We start from the raw sequence: 17295 nt of genomic DNA, 5'->3' as shown, positions 1-17295 counted from the left end.
CAGATATTCTGCCATCATGTGTTGAACAAACCAGAGAAAACTGGCTTGCTTTTCATAGGTTCTAGGTCGTCCCCATTTTACAGATGGAAAAACTGATGATTGGTCCAACATAACATATCCGTGTTTGTATGTCATGCCACAATTCCATGCACTTATCTAGGAGCAGGGCTTTTTTTCAGCAGGAATGCAGTGGAACGGAGTTCCGGAACCTCTTGAAAATGGTCACATGGCCGGTGGCCCCGCCCCCTGATCTCCAGACAGAGGGGAGTTTAGATTGCCCTCCGCGCCGCTCAGCAGCAATCTACACTCCCCTCTGTCTGGAGATCAAGGGGCAGGGCCACCAGCCATGTGATGATTTTCTCCGAGGGCAACCCACTGAGTTCCACCACCTCTTTTCCCAGAAAAAAAGCCCTGTCTAGGAGTAAGACCTATTGAACTCAGTGGGATTTGCTTCTTAATAGACCATCTTTGGACTGCATTGTTGAAAACATACATAAAGAATTGGTTAACAAACTACCAACGGCACAAGTCTTTATTGCGCTGTAAAGGAAACACAGAACTTCCAGTCCTGCACTGGGAGCTCCATCAAGTCAGACATTTATGAGTTTTCCAGTATGACAAAGCCTTGAATGTTTGGCTGCTTCTCCATGATAGTGCAAAATGAATTCAGGGAGTTATCAGACCAGGTGTAAAGCAGTGAAGTAAGTGGCTTGCCTCATAAACTTTCCCCCTTGCCCTGTCTGAACACATGAGAAAAAATTCCTGATGCTAGCCTTGTCTTGGCATGATCAAGGAATATGGTAAAAAAGTAAAGATAGGCTACAAGGCTAAGGTAGGATTTATAAAATGTGGCTCCTCAGGAGCTGGTCTCCCTATCAGTGTTTTGGAGTTGGTTCGACATTTGTCTTATTGCCTGAAGTAGAAAAAGCTGCTACACTGGCAGAAATCAGTGTATGGCAATCTCCCCATCACTGCCTTCGAGTGTTTTAATGATGTGTTCTAATGCTTTTCTTCTGCCAGCAGATGTCATATTGTGCTCCAGTTCTTTTAGACAAACTGCTATATTCTATACAAACAAGGAGAACAAGGAAGGGGAACACATGACTCACGTAGCAGAATTTTCAGGGATATAAAGGACAAAGACTGACTCTAAACATCACTTAGAGATTTTCTCCCGCGTGAGATTTAATACATGTGAACAAAGGACCCTGAACAGACTCCGCTTCAGTGTCAGTTGTCCCTGAGTCAGAAAGTTCACATATGTCAGTGAATTGCACCTGGACTACTGCCTTAGATGTAAGTCCACAAACTGTCGTACAAAGACATGACAAAGGCACGCGTGGAACATACGAGACTGGAAGCATGTGGCAAAACCGAACAAACAGCAGACACATTGACAAAAACCAGGAGGGAAAATTAGATGAAACATGTTCCCATGAAAATTACCAGAGACCCAGACAGCTAGGTGAGCGTTCCTATCACAGAATGGTTGGACTGGGGAGGGGGGGCTTTCTTTTCTGTCTCCCATTGCAGTCGCCCATGCACAATTTCCTTACATCCAAGACAGAACAGTCCCCAGCTCCAACGAGAGCATTTTATTTGTTCAAAATGGCCCCATGAATGCATGAACAGCCAGTAGATTAGCCATTTGGCCAGGCATCTTAGACTCTGGTTCCATTAATAAGCACTGGTTTCCATATCTAGTCTAGGCAGAGTTCTTTACCTGCTTCCTGTGTCTTTGGTGTGGACTCTCCGGTGTCTATTAAGATGTCCATTCTGAGTAAAGCTTTTCCCACAATCGGGGCACTCAAAAGGCTTCTCTCCTGTATGGATTCTTTTATGAGCTAGAAGGGCTGAGCTCCGATTGAAGCTCTTGCCACATTCAGTGCACAGGTAGGGTTTCTCACCTGTGTGGATTATCTGATGTTTAATTAGAGTGGAACGCTGAGTGAAGCCTTTCCCACAGTCTGGGCATTTATAGGGTTTCTCATTTGTATGAATTCTCCAGTGCGTCTTCAGGGTTGAATTCTGACCAAAGCTCTTCCCACAGTCAGGACATTTATAGGGTTTCTCATCTGAATGGACTCTGCGATGAGTAAAAAGAGCTGAGTGAGAACTGAAGTTTTTACCACACTCGGCACATTTGTGCGGTTTCTCCCCTGTGTGCTTCCTCCGATGTGCCATGAGGAAGCAATTGAATCTGAAGCTTTTGCCGCAGTCAGGACACTTGTAGGGTTTCGTACTTCCGTGAGTCCGCTGGTGTTTGACCAGGGTTAAGCAGTCTCTAAAACCTCTGTTGCATACAGAACACTTCAGAGATTTTCCTGCTATGTGACTTTTCTGGTGTTTAGCAACATCTGAGGCAAAACTGAACCGTTTCCCACACTCAGGGCAAACATGGGGTTTCTCACCCGTGTGGATTTTCAAATGCCGAAAAAGGTTAGAGCTCTGGTTAAATCTTTTCCCACATTGGTGGCATTCATAAGGCCTTTCTCCGGTATGGATGCGCTGGTGGGTAATAAGGGTCGAAACCCGGCGGAAGCTTTTCCCACAGGTGGGACACTTGTTGTGTTTCTTTCCTGTACGCACATTAGACAATACTTTGGGTTCTTGGTGGTTTTTACTGCCCTGAATTTCCACAGAATTATTTCTTGACCTGCACTCAACACTGAATGATTCCGCCTTTTCAGGATTCTGTGAAAGGGCCCCACAACATTTGTCCAGTGCAGTCATGTGCATTTCTCCTTGCTGAGGGTTTTCTTGTGGTGATGCTTCTATTGCAGCTTCAAGCTCTGTGCCCTCTCCAACTTGGATTTTAAAAAAGGAGAAAATAAAACATTTACTGGTACCTTGATCTACCACAGTTTTATCACATTCTTCATCTAAGCAGCATCCCTGATTCTCCCTTTCTCCGTTTTATCCTGTGAGATAAATCAGGACGAGACAGTGTGACTGGCTCAAGGTCAGCCAGTTAAGTTTTCTGTCAGAGCAGAGAAAGGAACAGAGATCTCACAGGCCAGCATCAGAATAGGAATAATAAATGTTGGAGGTGCCACTAGCTCCAAGCAGAGTATTTGCTAACATGATGGAAATGTTCTAAGATTAAGAAATCTGTAACTATCATTACTGCATAGCTCAAAAGAATCCTGAGGTAGTTAAGCACATAATTGATAAAACCCAAGTAAAACTATACCATAAAAAGCAGCCATAAAGCACTACAGTTTACAGTAATAACTAAAAACCTCTACAAGTAACAGCAGTTCCAACCAACCTTCAAGCATGTCTGAAGAGAAAAAAACCCTCTAAAACTAAAATGAAATAAAACAGAGTCTTAACTGTGACCGCCTACAAAGCCTAGCCCAAGTTTCCTGAATCTCTCTGAGGAGGGAGTTCCATTTTAGGATGGACCTAGCTGCCTTAACAGAGTGATAAATGCCTATGCTTTGCCTGCCAGTGTTTCATTTCTGGGCATCTCCACTTGAAAGGATCTTCAGTACTGGGAAAGAGCGCTCATAAGGACAATGCTTAAACAGGCTCCTGAAGGTACAAGTTTGTTACTTTGGTTCAGGCCCTTGTCTGTGCAGGCCTCTTGTGGAGAAAAAAATCTCTTGGCCTGCTAATTGGATACACCTGTGGGTTGCTTTGTTCCCTTGGGAAATGTCCTTGAGAAGCTTGGAGCCTGGTAGCTGAAGTCCTCTGCAAGCCTTACTCCCCATAGTTTCTCATGCTGTAATGCCAATTAAGTTGCTGAGCCCTGATAGGTTCCTTGGTTTGGTGGGCTGACCACCTTAGGCCTCAAGAAGTCTCATTGTCGCTAGGCAAAATTCAGTATCTTTACCTTTCAGCCATTATTGTCTACCACTATGTGAGAAGAGGAGCCTCTCAGCTCCACCATGCCACTCTATCAGGATGCCTACAGTTGGATGGCGTGGATGGACTCTTTGCTAATGTCTTGGTAAGAACAACTAGCCTTGGAACCAAGTCAGAGAATTGCTAGATAGTTAGCCTGCAGTATTTTAGTTAGATTGTATTTAGAATAGCAAGTGTTATTTTTGTGCCTTGCTTAAATGTCTGCAAAGAGCATTTCTTGCTTTGCATATGCTCCTATATTCTTTCTTTAATAAATACCAATAACATATTTTACCTGCCTGTGTCCAGAGTTACATGCTCAAGGTGTACATGCACACAGAACGGGCCCGAGGCTGAAAAGCCTCACAAAACACAGACCAGAGCCTTCCTGGTACTCCTAGGGGACCTGAAACGGCCGTGTTTCAGCATTCAGGAACAGGAGTGAGGGGCTCTAGGTTGTGACAGTGCTAAAAACCTTGGAGAGCTGTTGCCAACCGGTACAAATGATGTTAAGTGATCTGATTCTACGTAAGGCAGCTTCATACTTACATACTGGGCAGGTCACAGCTAGCATCTGGGGTGGTAGGAATTATTAAGCAGCTCACCTTCCTTTTGGTTCCTTAGGCTGATCTGTGGTTCTGCAGGTACCTTGGAAGCCCAAGGCTCCATACCAATGCATTCAGCTGCTTGATCCAAGACCACTGGAGCCTGTAAAAGCCAAGAGTTTTTTTTAAAAAAAATCAGGCTGCCGTGGTTTCCCAAAGATCCAACCTTCTCATACAGAACTGGGAAGCTTCTGACTGTGTTCATAACATGTGCTCATGTATCCCATACAAAGCTTGAAATCTGGCGCCAACAAATCAACATCTGGAAAAATTTCAGACCACAGTTCCAGGGCCACGTGGCATCCTGTGAATCTTTGCTTTCCATTTCTAATTTTATTTTTTAAAGCAACTTTCTAGCCTTCAGTACTACCAGGAGTGTGGAAATGGGTGGCCTCTCCCCAAAAGAGAGAGGGGCTTTGCAGAGCTCTCAGCAGTCATGGGGTAGGTAGGGAACTTCAGCAACCTGTACAACATTTTGGTGTCTGCTCCTGAATATTACTGCATTGTTTTTCAGGATGCACAGCTACAGACCTGAGTTCTCTCTGCTGCAGGAAAAGCTCCTTCTTCCAAAACACTTGTTGGCCGTTCTTCATGAAGAGAGGACCCTCTAGAATGAGACAAGGATGTTATACTGAAGCCTGTCAAGGTAGAAAACAAAAGAGAGGACATGTCAGAGGCTTTTCCATTGCACGTGTTTATGCTTACTTGTGCATTGCTTCAACCACCACCCCTCCTTCGCTGTCCCTCTGGTATGAGCCCTGTGACAAGCTGGTAAAATCCCAAAGGTTTGCAAACCTCTCACAGTTGTTATTAGGGTCCCTGGAAACAGACATAAGTCTTACGTAAGAAGAAAAAGACAATTGTAAATCAAATGTATATGCTGTTCTGTCCTCAGTAAAGGACTGTTGTCAAGATGAGGCTGAAATAGTCACTCTCACTATTTTTAAAAAGGGCAAGTTTCCCTACTCTTTTGTCCCAGTGTGAACTTCATAGGCTTAGTGATGGAAAATGTCCTGATTGGCCTGGCAGCTTCCCGTTGATAGTGGTGGAGAACTGCCTCGGACTGCTTCGTAGTCTCCCCTCTGGTCCTGCTGAGGCATTCTTCCCATCTCTTCGGACAGATGCCGCCCCAGATCATCCAGCTTCTTCCTGGGCTATCCATGCTTTTTCTCCTGACTTCTCTTCAATGGTTAATCTTCCTTGCCTTCAGTCTCTTTGTCATCCAGTTCTTCGAAGGCCTTGGATTCTTCACTACTTCTTTCTGAAGCTTCTTCTACCTTCCAGCTGCTTTCCTGCTGCCTCTCTCCTCCCAGCCTTGCTCAGCTGTCCCTTATATACTTGCTCAGGAAGGTTCCATCCAATCAACTGCTGACCCTTGTTCTGATTGGTTCTGGAATTCTGGACTTTAGGAGCCCCCTATTCTGAGCTTGAAAGCTCTGCTTTACTGATCTTTTAACTTCCTCTTAGCAACAGTCGCTCACTTTGAAGTGGTGCTTGGAGTCAGTAAGGGGCTGGATGAGGGTGAACAAGCTGAAACTGAATCGTGACAAGACAGAGGTTCTTTGGGTTAGTAGAAAGGCAGACCAGAAACTTGAGATCTCTCTTGTTGTAGACATGATTGGGAGAGTTGCTCGACACTACAGTCACCTTAGAAAGTCAGGTGGCTACTGGGGTCCGGAGTGCTATTGCCAGATTCAGCTGGTATGTCAGCTGTGGCCATCTCTGGCTCAGTCAGTTCTAGCCACAATTACATCTAGACTGGACTACTGCAATGCACTTTACTGGGGTCTACCCATGAAGAGCGTTTGAAAACTGCTGCTAATGCAGAATGCTGTGGCTAGACTGTTGGATGGGGTCAGCTATCGAGAGCACATGGCCCTGCTATTACAGCAATTACACTGGCTGCCAATACGCTCCCAAGCACAATTCAAGGTGTTGGTTTTGGCCTTTAAAGCCCAGCTTGGCTTGGGACCGGGGTATCTGAAGGACCATCTTCTCCCATATGTTCCTTCCTGGGAATTAAGATCACAGAGAGAGGCCCTCCTGACTGTCCCATCAGCTTAAGAAGCTCACCTGATGGGTACACCAGAGAGGACCTTTCAGTGGCAGTCCCACAAGTACAGAACAGCATCCTGAGGGAAGTCTGCCTGGCCCCCTTGCTGCCAATCTTAGGGAGGCATCTGAAGGCATTTACATTTGCTTTCTAATTAACTTTTTATGTTTATCAGGAGTACTAAACTGTGTTTTTAAACTGTTTTATTCATGTTGTGGCTATTATTTTATTTCTATTGTAAGCTGCCTTAAATTCCTGCAAGGTGGAAAGGTGGCTAATAAAATGTTTTAAATAAATAAATTCTGCAACCTAAAATACATTGTAATACTTTGTAAACCTCCTGCTATCCCCTTACAGAAACTCTATGCATAAAACAAAACAAAGATAGCAATGACACATATTCTGAAATTATTACAAACAGTATCTGTTCTCCTTGTTAGAGAACTTATTTCTCCACAAATCCTTTCAAGACACGCCTGGGGATTCACTTGTCTTGTGAGAGCAATCCTAAACAGAGTTCATGGACTTAGAAGAGTGGGAGCCTTTTTGGAGTTGCACAAGAACTGTGCTAAATGAAATACGCCGTTGCTTTAACAAAAGTAGGGGAAATGTGCTCACTCTGCACATAAGCAGCGAATGTAAATGTGGAGGGTCATCTGAATATACCTCTATGACTACACTGATCAAGCCCCACTAATTTTGCTAGATGTATTTCTTGGTGCAGCTGAAGATACCCATGCCTATGGAGGGTCAGTAGCAGTATGCAACTACAGCTCATGGAAAGCAGTGAGTAGAATCCTGGCTTGCAACCAGTCTGTAAAGAACCTTCCTATTCATCTGCATGAAAATTTGATGTGCTGAGATTTTTTTGAGACTCTTGCAATAGTCAATAGCTGGATGCAACCCAAGGGTGATAACCATCTGTCCTTTCTTCCTACTAACTGATTTACTCAAAGAGAAGGCTTGGATGCTCTTTCAATGAAACACCAATCATATAATACTCCATGCTCCAAAATAAAAATATCTGAGTTTGGTGCTAAGAACTCGTTTTAAAACCTGCATTCAAAACCACTAATGTACTTTCCATAAAGCCTAGTATTTTGTTTTAATCACTTGGAGCTAGATATTTGAGTTTTTGCATCTTTTTGATTTGGGGGGGGACAAGTCCCCCCCCCTTCCTGTAGGAAGAGCCCTCTCTTGTAGGAGACAGCTGTACTCATTGCACATAATTGATGCAAAGCATTCTGCCCAAAGACCAGCACAACTTGCATTGTATAAAGTGGTTCTTTCTTGTGCAATACATCATTTCTTGTAGGTTGTAGCTTTTGATTTTATTTTCTTTGTTGTATAGCACACCATCATGGTAATAAAGAAATAACTGTTTGGGTTTGGAAGAAACGCTTCATTCCCTTGCTGCCGTGTGGGACAGGCAAAACAACGGGCCAACCCTTTACTGGTCCACCACTGTTGTCCTCACGCCCGCAAGACTTCTCCTTTATATTGCTAAGCCCTCTCAGTGCACTCCCAAGCAGAGCTACACCTTCTAAGTCCACCAAAGCCACACTGCTCATACAAACGGAGACATACCTGCATCAGCCTCCAGCTGAAGCCGTAAAGTCTCTGGAGGGGAAAAGATAAGGAAAGTTAGCGGGGTTTCAAATTTAAGCATTCCTTGGGGTGTTTCACTCACACGTACCTCAACTTGGCCAGGCCGCAATATTTTAAAGCCTCCCATGAAGCTGACCATTATTAGCCCCAGTTTACAGAGAGGACAACTGAGACTTCCCAAGGTGACATAGATGGTGCAGTGAGGCGTTAATTGCTCTATTACATTTTTATCCCTCCCTCCCTCCAAGGGGTTCAGGAGCAGGGTATTTAGGCTTCCTCTTCCACGGTTATCCTTATTTCGACCCTGGGGGGTAGACTGGGAAAGAGTGACCTGGCCCAAGGTCACACAGTGAGCTTCATAGCTGAATGGGGTTTGAAGCTGGGTCTCACCAAAAGCCTAGCTATTGCTCTTCACTGCTCTTAGTTGATAGCAGGAAGCTGGAAAGTCCCCAGTTCAGCTCAGCAAAGGGCTTACTGGGTACTTTTAGCAAGTCACTACCACTCAGCAGCATTCCTTTCTCTTCAACAGGAAGGTAATAACCCTGGTCTACCTTAAAGAGGATCACTGAGAATGTATGTGAAGTGCTTTGAGCACCAAGATGTCTAAGAGAAGTTCACAAGGCCATCCCCGGTTGTTTATCCCCAGCACCTGCTATTCAAAGCCTCAGAACTGGGCGAATCCATAGAGCTACCATGGCCAAAAGCCAGTACTAGGCCTATCCTCCATCAATATGTCTAATAAAGGTAAGCTAACATGTGCAATGAAAGCAATTACGCTATCAGAGAACCTCCAGGGGTCTTCTGAAGCACCTCCAGTGAGGTAGAAGAAAGCAAGGAGTGGCTTTGGGGAAGAAGCCAGTGGGTGCCAGGAAACACATCAGTGAGCAGCATGTCGTGCACACATGCTGTGTTGAGGACCAGTGCTCTAGCTCACCTTTAAATTCAAGAATAAGGTCCTGCAGGGTGTCCTTTTTTTGAGAAAAACCATCAAGCCTCTCTTCCAGCTCCTCAAAGCTGAGCTCCGATTTCAGGGATGTGTCCTCCTCCTTACTGGAGACAGAAAGAGAAAGTTGAGGCTCATTCCCAAACCCCCAAAGAACAAATTTTTCATCAGGGTACTTCTTGATTGAAAAATCACAACATAAAGGGAATCCTCAGAGCCAAAAGACTCACCTGTTCTCAGTGCTTCTGAAGCCCTAATGGAGAAAACAGAGAAGTAGCGATTAAGTCCATTTCATGGGAGCCCTGGCTCTTGAAGAAGTCTAGACAGTGTCTAGAATCATATCTGGTGCTCATATACCTCCAGGTAGGCATTAGGTAACACAAAGAGGCAACCCACATGGAATCATGGGAGGGAAGGATTTGGAAATCCACACACGTCCACATCTCCCCCTCTCAGATTCTATATATGCTCAGAAACTTCATCAGGCCAGTGTCCTCTCCATTTCAACTGACCTCTAAATGCTTTCGACATGCTGTGTTTCTTGGAGCATCCTTAGTTCTCATCCAGCCATTTTGGAGAATTTCTCTTTCTCTCTCTCCTTTTCCATGCCTGTGGAGGGTGTCCTACCAATGATACAAACCCTCTACCTTGTGTACAGATGGCCTGACTGTGGTACCTTGGTGATTGGCATGAGCTACCCGGCCAATGGACACAGTGATGGCTCAGCCTAGTGACCCCCTCAGTGTTCACTCTCTGTTAGCTGTCATGCCAGAATGGGCCCTCCGCTTCCTCCTCGTTTTCTCAGCCTGTATCTCCCTTGTTCCAAACTTTTGGGGAAACATCTGAGCTCCAGGTACCACATTACTTACTCATGTTTCATGCTGTGGTGTCCAAGGCAAAAGACTACTGCTTTAAGAGGGTTGTTTGGGGTTCTGGTAGGAAGGAAAGAGCAAGCCCAAGGACTTCTGAGCTTGGACCAAACAGCCATGATGGACATCTGAATACAGCCACAGAGTGCTACAGAGTGCTTCCACATGCAGAGCAGAGAAGTCAAGACAATGTCTATTTTCAATCTAGCAATCTCACCTGCATTGACCCATTTGGCAACAGCTGTTCCTTCTCCCCTCCCCGTCCACTGAGGAGATCGTCAAGCAGGAAAATCTCTCTGGAGAGCCTGGCGATGTTTCCTTCCCTCTTCTGCACAAGGCTCCGGTCCAGCTCTGCCAGCCAGTCCAGCAGGAGCTGCTCCTGCTCCTCCATATAATCTCGTAGCTCCTTCCACTCTCGGATGATCTTCTGTTTCTCAGCATCTATACGCTTCTGTAAGCAAAGGAAGCTCTTCCTGAGGCATACCATTACATGCATTTGTGTGTGGGGGGGGAGGCTGTGTTTTGATTGTAACAGTGCCTGGTTTCATTTTTGACATTATACAGACATTATGCCCTCACCTAGATAGCTCCGGCAAGCTAGCTCACATCAGGGTTGGCCTTGGTTAGTAATTGGATGGGGGACCTCCAATGAAGACCAGGATTGCTGAGACAGACAATGACAAACCACCTCTGTTAGTCTCTTGCCTTGAAACCCCCACTAGGGGTCACCATAAGTCAGTTATGACTTAACGGCACATTGTAGAGTCTCTGTGTTGTGAGCCACCTTGAATCCAATCAAGGTATACGTATATTAATTTGCTGATTGATTGACTGATTAAATAAATAAGGCGGGTGCGGGGAGGACAGAAGGAAAGCATTGCCAACAACTGACAGAGGTATGTGCAAGCTCAGTCCAAGTCTTCATTGTGCCTTGGAGGCATCCCCTCAGATTGTGGTGATCCTTGTTCTGTTCACAAGTTCTAGTGAACATACATACAATCTGTGTACAGTGCACCCTTGACTGTTCTTTATACATATATTGAGCAATTCTCATGTGACATTTCAACAACCAAACATGTGATTGAAATGCCACATTTATCCAGGTACTGGTCCCAGGTTTCATTAATAAAGTGAACACTCATAGGACTTTTCCTCGCAAACAGATGTACACACATACATGCCAGTTGTATGTGTGTTCACTGTAATGTGTAAAAAGGGCTAGAGAGCATGGGATGGCGGGGGGTGGGGGAGTGTCAACATGTTATACAATATGCATATATTTTACAAACATTCCCGCCTCCCTTGGATCCTCCATTACCATCATTAAAGAGTAATATGCTTTCTGAGATGCAAGCTGGCCTGATCTCGTCAGATTTCAGAAGCTAAGCAGGGTCAGCTCTGATTAGTACTTGGATGGGAGGCCAGCAAGGAAGTCCAGGATCCCTATGCATAGCCAAAAAATGGCAAACCACCTCTGAACATCCCTTGCCATGAAAACTCTATGGGCTGGCCATAAGTCATACTATATGCTGAAATGGTAGAGTGCTCCTATGGTATGCAAAAGATAGCAGAACCACGAGGCAAATGCATACCATGTGCATATTTCTAAGGGAATTCATTAACATAAGATATGGGGACAGCCACTAGCTTAAAAAATAAGACACTTCACTGTTTGCAATCCCCCCTTCAAGGAGGTTCATTTGACTTAAAATAGTAAGAAAAAATGTACTTGGTTATTCTAAAGGGTATTTAAGTTCTCTGTAAAGAGTTCAGTAGCAACTAAGACTTACCAACTTTATTGTAGCATAAGCTTTCGAGAGCCACCGCTCTCTTCGTCAGATGCCATGCATCTGACGAAGAGAGCGGTGGCTCTCGAAAGCTTATGCTACAATAAAGTTGGTTAGTCTTAAAGGTGCTACTGGACTCTTTACTATTTTGCTACTACAGACTAACATGGCTAACTCCTCTGGATCTAAGTTCTCTGTGAACTAGAAAAATAAGACTAAGGAAGATATGCATGGAGTCATTATTAGCCATCGTAGCTGAACAAAACTTACATGCACAGAGGGATTATACCAGATTATGGAGTTAAAGAACAGGGATAGCCTACAGCCCACATGTTTTGCTTAGGAGCCTCCCAGAGGCCTCTGACTGGCCATTATGAAAACAGAATGCTGTACCTGACAAAGCCCTGAGCCATTCCTGAAGGGTCTACATGTCCTGAATTTCCCTTTTTGTAGGACTAATGAAGAGTTCAGAGAACAAGGAAAGGAATTGTTCTTTGGGCATAACTCTTCTCTGGCAAGCCGGTCCACATCCTCCCTCCTCTCTGGTGAAAGGAAGAAGTCTTTGCTACTGATACCTGGGGGAGAGGTTTTTAAAGTGGCCCCTTGTGGAAGAGCACTGTATATCGAGGAGTTAGTGGTGTACCACAAGCCCTCCATCTTGTGCTCAGTTGCAAACCAAGCCTGAACATTCCTTTCTGTTAATGTAAAGTGCTTTTCTCTTTAAGAATCTTGCTTTTCACTCTTAATGTCTGTTTGTCTAACCACAGTGTCAGGTTATTGCATTGAGGAATGAAGTTTTTAGATTAGCACCTGGTCCTAGCACTTTTAGGGAATCTAAGAACAGTATTCTTCTTTACTTTAATGATACTGCTCATGAACTGCGTCACACTAGAATTAAAATAAGAGAGAATGTATTAATACACAGATCTGTATAATATAGACATTTAATAGGCTTTAATCTTAATTGACTGAGAGAAGAACTTGGCAGTTGAGCAGTCTTCATCTTGTACAATTTCCAGAGGCCTCCTATCAGTCGTCCTTGGACACTTGGCCTTGGCTACGAACCTCCCTTTTGGAGATAATTCGTCATTTTCCCCTTCACTTTGAAGGCAATTAGAAGGGAACATGTACCAGGTGCAAAACTTGTAGTTACTTTCTATATAAATCTTCTTTAACAATGAGGGGATAAAAAAGCAAGCAAAGAGCCAGCTCTTACCAACAGTTCCTTGATTTTCTTCTCATCAGCTTTCGCGTCTTCTCTCTGTTTCCTTAGACAGGCCAGGCGCTCTTGCAGCTCTACCTGAGGAAGACAGCAGAAAGACCCAATAGTGTAGGTTGGCTGCATCCATAGTTATGGAGGGGCTGTGGCTCAATGGCAGAGCATTTGCTTGTCATACAGAAGGTCCCTGGTTCAATCCCCAGCACCTCCAGTTAAAAGGATTAGGCTGTAGATAATGTGAAAGACCCCGCCTGAGACCTTGGGAAGATGATATCATTCTGAGTAGATTATACTGACTACGATGGCTCAATGGTCTGATTAAGGTAGCTCAATGTGTTATTGTATTTTCACTTCTGGTTTCAGCTCTGTGAAAAGGTCAGCTTTGCACTTCATCAGCTGAGCATCACTGAGAAGCAACCACTCCTTCTCAGGAACATATGAAGCTACCTTAGACTGAGCCAGACCATCTTGCTCTGTATTGCCTAGTGGGTCTAGCAGCAGCTCTCCCTGGACAGGGAAAGGCAACCAAAGTTCTTTCCAAGCTCTTCTACTCTGAACTGAAAATGCCAAGGATTGAAAAGCAGCAAACAGAAATAGGGCCTTCTCCATGCCAAGCATGTGATCTACAATGGAGCCGTAACCATGCATCTGTTGTCGCTTCTTTGCAATCAGCAAAGCAGTAGGGAGGGTGATGCATGGGGAAAGGACACTCCAGCCAGCTCTCCTTGGTCAGGAGGACTCCGGCAGCCACCATGAAGAACCACTCCCAGATCTTCTAGCATAACAGCTGCTATGGGGGTAGATCTTCCACTGCTTTCTCTAAACTTGCAGTGATTGACTTCTGTTTGGGAAGAGAATGCCGTTAAAGTGGGGCCATGCCTTAAAAGGTCTTGCTTTACCCTTCCAGCACTCACCAGATACAGCAAAGACAGAAGCTGAAACAGAATCTTGATTCAAGACCTTAATGGGAAAGTTATTCCAGGAGAGACATTCTTTGACAGATGAAGGTCCTAAACCGCTAGGAGCTTTACCATGGCTCTGCTCCCTTGAATTATGCACTGTAGACAGTCTCTTCCAACAGGAAGCCGAGGCTAGTGTTTCAAGACAGTTTGAACATGTTCCCAGGGGGCCACCCTGTCAGGAGACGGGCTCCAGTATTTGCATTAGCTGAGGCACAGGCACGGTTTAAGCAAGCTGCTGACTGTGGCTAAAAGCCAGGGGAGTTTGTATTTGCCCCGTATCTGGTTTAAACTGGGCTGCTACCCAGGCAAAGCAGCTACATTTAAGGCAAGCCTTAGGAAGACTTTCGAGGATATCCAAATCATGAGCAATGTGGTGACTCTATCCAGCTCTCCCGAGACAGCTCCTGCAAACAGCCTCAGCTTTCTGCAGGGCCCCAGTCAGACAATCATCCTTCAAACTGATGCATGCACAGTGCAATCCTAACTGGAGTCACACCCTTCTAAGTCCCTTGAAGTTGGTGGGCTTTGAACTGTGAATCTCTGCTTAAGACAGAACCATCCACGTTACCACTGCGCAAAGTGAGCCCCACAAATCAAGAGCCAATCTTTGAACATCTGACTTTAAACTAGGCCTCCCTTCTGCCTACACCCTTCTTAGATCATCATTTACAGGTTCCCCCATAACTGCCTCCTACAACACTCACGGCCGGAAAGAGCATGAGATTTTGTTAGCTTCCAATACACAACTCTATGGATCCAAGGCTGCATTAACGATTACATACAAGAGACCAGGGCAGTAGCTACTCCCTGAAAGGGAACAGATAGTCAGAGAATTAAATCTTATCTCCTGGATAATTTCAGCCTTAAGCAGCAACTATTTCATCAAACAGCACATCCTGCAGTCTGAAATACAGAAATGACACGGATTTTCCAGGGTTATTGTAGAGATTACTAAAGATGCCTGTGAATTATCTCCTATATATATGGTAAATACATGGATCATGAACTCTCCCACCCCCCAATCCTACAATCATGATTTTTGCACACACACACACCCAAACTCCTTGCCTTCAAAATTCATCACCGTACCAGGTTTAAATTCACTACCCCCAGCCCAGAGACCTGCCCCCCCTTCCCACTTTAGCTTCTTCATGAATGGCAAGAAACATGTACAGTAGTCATAGAGGTGCCTCTGATCATGTGAAGAAAGCCTTTCTCCTCAGTAACTAGAGCTGCTTCCCATGAACGTGGGATTAAGACCAAGATTCGCAAACTGGGAAGAACAAGGCCCTGGAAGGGGTTGGGAGAAACCCCAAAGCAGATGAAGCTTTCTATATCCTGTTGGCTGAGATCTGGCACTGCAACCTGTGCTACCTCTTGCAAGGAAGTGGCAAAGACAGGCCATGAATGACACGCAGGGCGCAAGTGCCAGCAGTCCTGCTGTACCTAAGCAAGGCAGGATCTGGTCAGCACCTGGATGGGAGATCTCCTGAGAACCTTCAATAAACCGCCTTGAATTCCATAACAAAGCGGGGGATATAAACGGGGGAGGGATTCAAGGGAGGGGGAACAGGGTGGGTTGAACACCCCATTGCAGCAGATCCATGCTGCTTTCTCATGGGTCACACTGTCACACTGTACCACCCAGACCAAGCTACTGCTTGGAGAAGACATAGATAGCTACCACTGTGGCACCATGCTTCCCTGGGTATGACAAAATGAGTTTAGTTAAGCAACACACCCTTTCATCTGGAAGACCTATTCCCCAATCCCCAAAACCTTTTGGACTCCTTTAACTCGAGAAAGTTTATACCCTGAAAATTGTGTTAAGTCTTTAAGGTGCTACCGTACTCGCATTATGTTTCCCTGTGTGTAGTTTCAAGAAGGGTGCCAGGTACCCGCTGTTATGTTCTTTTTCCACTTCCAGAGGAACGTTAACGCGCGAGATCCTAGTTCTCAGCAGCGGGCTAATCACCCACCACTAGGCAGGCGGTGCCCCCATCCTCGCTCAGAAAGCACGTGGTTGAGACGGGGCGGGCAGAAGGAAGAGTGAGCTCCGAAAGAAAGACGAAAGGGCTAGAATGGGTCTTCTAAATAAGCCGTGGCGCTGAAGAGCCCGAGGCTCAGCTGCATCCCCGATCAGTGCCCGGCACACCCTCCCAGCGTGCTGGGCTGAGATCTGCGCCCCGCTGTTCGCCCTCGCCCCGTCTCCCTCGCTCCCAAACTCCCCAGGCATCAACCCACTCTGAGCTCCCCAGCCAGGATCCCGGCTCCGGCCATTGTGGCTGCGGACGTGCACAAAAGCGCTCAGAGCAAACGAGCTCCCGGAGACATGGCAGCTTCTCACGCCGGCGGGCAGGCGGGCGGGCGCTGCTCTAAGCAAAGGGGAAATCCTCAGCTGCTAGAGGGCCCCGATCCCCGGACAGGCAGGCCACAAAGAGGGTCTGAGCGCTTGAACTTCCAGTCTCACGCACTCCCGTTCCCGGCGCCAATATTGCATTCCGGGTTGGAAATAGAGATGGAAACCGGAAGAAGTTGGAGCGACTGCCGAAAAGGAGGAGCCACCATCGACACAAGGCCCGGTTGCTGGAGCGGGACACGACTGGCGGGTGCGAAGGAAAGCGGGGAGGGATCGGAGACAGCGAGCCGGTGGGCGGTCTCGAGTCTGAAACTGCAGTTGCTCTGTGCGTCCAGATTTGAAAGCTTGAATTGCATTAGTTACTCCCTAGAGGAGTGCCAGGGCGCTTTTCGTTTGCTAGTGTGTGTGTGTGGGTTATGTGCCATCAAGTCGCCTCCGGACCTATGGCGACCCTATGAATGAAAGATCTCCAAAACTTTCTATCCTTAACAAACTTGCTCAGCTCCCCTTCCTGGGCACACACCTTAAGGCAGTGAGGGGGTCTGAGTGTGTCAGTGAAGCTGAGAGCAACGCCATCCGGAGCTCAGACTTGGTCAAGAGTCTAAACTCCTGGAGGAATCACTCCAGGCAGAATGGTCAGAGCTGAGACACCAGACTAAGTTGCCTCCACCCCCTTCAGGAATCAACGGTCACATCAGAATTTTATGTTCCAGTAGTGATGGGAGAGGAGGGATTTTTGAAGGTTGGTTACTGGGCAGAAATATTGCTCTGCACGCCATTGTTGCTACTTCAGCTGTTTTAAACTGAACAGTTCCAAATGATATTTCCAAATGAACCGTGTTGTACACTCAGCTAGCCACTGGCACGCAATGTTTATCTAAATGGTCGGAGGGAAACACAGTCTGCTGAATGGCATTGTGATGCACCTGCCTGGATTGGATTGTTATTTGTTGAGAATGGCCGTAGGGATCCTTCCTTCTGAATTTGGATGGGGTTTAAAGACCAATCAGTTCACAGTGGCCAATGGGGACAGAGGTATTC

General features: G+C 45.9%; 1 protein-coding gene across 2 annotated transcripts; it reads right to left on the bottom strand.

Annotated features, from left to right (window-relative positions):
• Positions 1–518: 518 nt before the first annotated feature.
• LOC129328082 (zinc finger protein 436-like) lies at positions 519–16374 on the bottom strand. 2 transcript variants are annotated; one of them, XM_054976832.1, is made up of 9 exons: positions 16140–16374; positions 12931–13014; positions 10145–10378; positions 9289–9311; positions 9050–9165; positions 8095–8127; positions 4986–5092; positions 4455–4557; positions 519–2807 (listed from the first exon to the last, which is right to left on the bottom strand). In XM_054976832.1, exons 1-9 carry the CDS (start codon positions 16173–16175, stop codon positions 1720–1722), a joined length of 1824 nt encoding a protein of 607 aa, XP_054832807.1. In that variant the 5' UTR covers positions 16176–16374; the 3' UTR covers positions 519–1719. The 2 variants fall into 2 exon arrangements, with proteins under 2 accessions (XP_054832807.1, XP_054832806.1); XM_054976831.1 differs by lacking the exon at positions 16140–16374 and having other exon boundaries at positions 12931–13731.
• Between the last annotated feature and the right edge of the window lie 921 nt (positions 16375–17295).

Source organism: Eublepharis macularius, chromosome 4 (assembly GCF_028583425.1).
Source record: "Eublepharis macularius isolate TG4126 chromosome 4, MPM_Emac_v1.0, whole genome shotgun sequence".
NCBI classification, from domain to species: domain Eukaryota; kingdom Metazoa; phylum Chordata; class Lepidosauria; order Squamata; family Eublepharidae; genus Eublepharis; species Eublepharis macularius.
The sequence above is the reverse complement of the archived record's forward strand: the minus strand, read 5'-3'. Positions and strand labels throughout refer to the sequence as shown.

Bases quoted from the DNA above. Each gene is read 5' to 3' on its own strand.
- LOC129328082 (XM_054976831.1), bottom strand. From the start codon at position 13,059: ATGCAGCCAACCTACACTATTGGGTCTTTCTGCTGTCTTCCTCAGGTA. The intron at 8,128-9,049 runs GTGAGCTAGAGC...TTTCCCCTCCAG, and splicing joins CCTTATTCTTGAATTTAAAG to AGACTTTACGGCTTCAGCTG. The intron at 4,558-4,985 runs GTCTGTAGCTGT...TGGCTTTTACAG, and splicing joins CTGCAGCAGAGAGAACTCAG to GCTCCAGTGGTCTTGGATCA.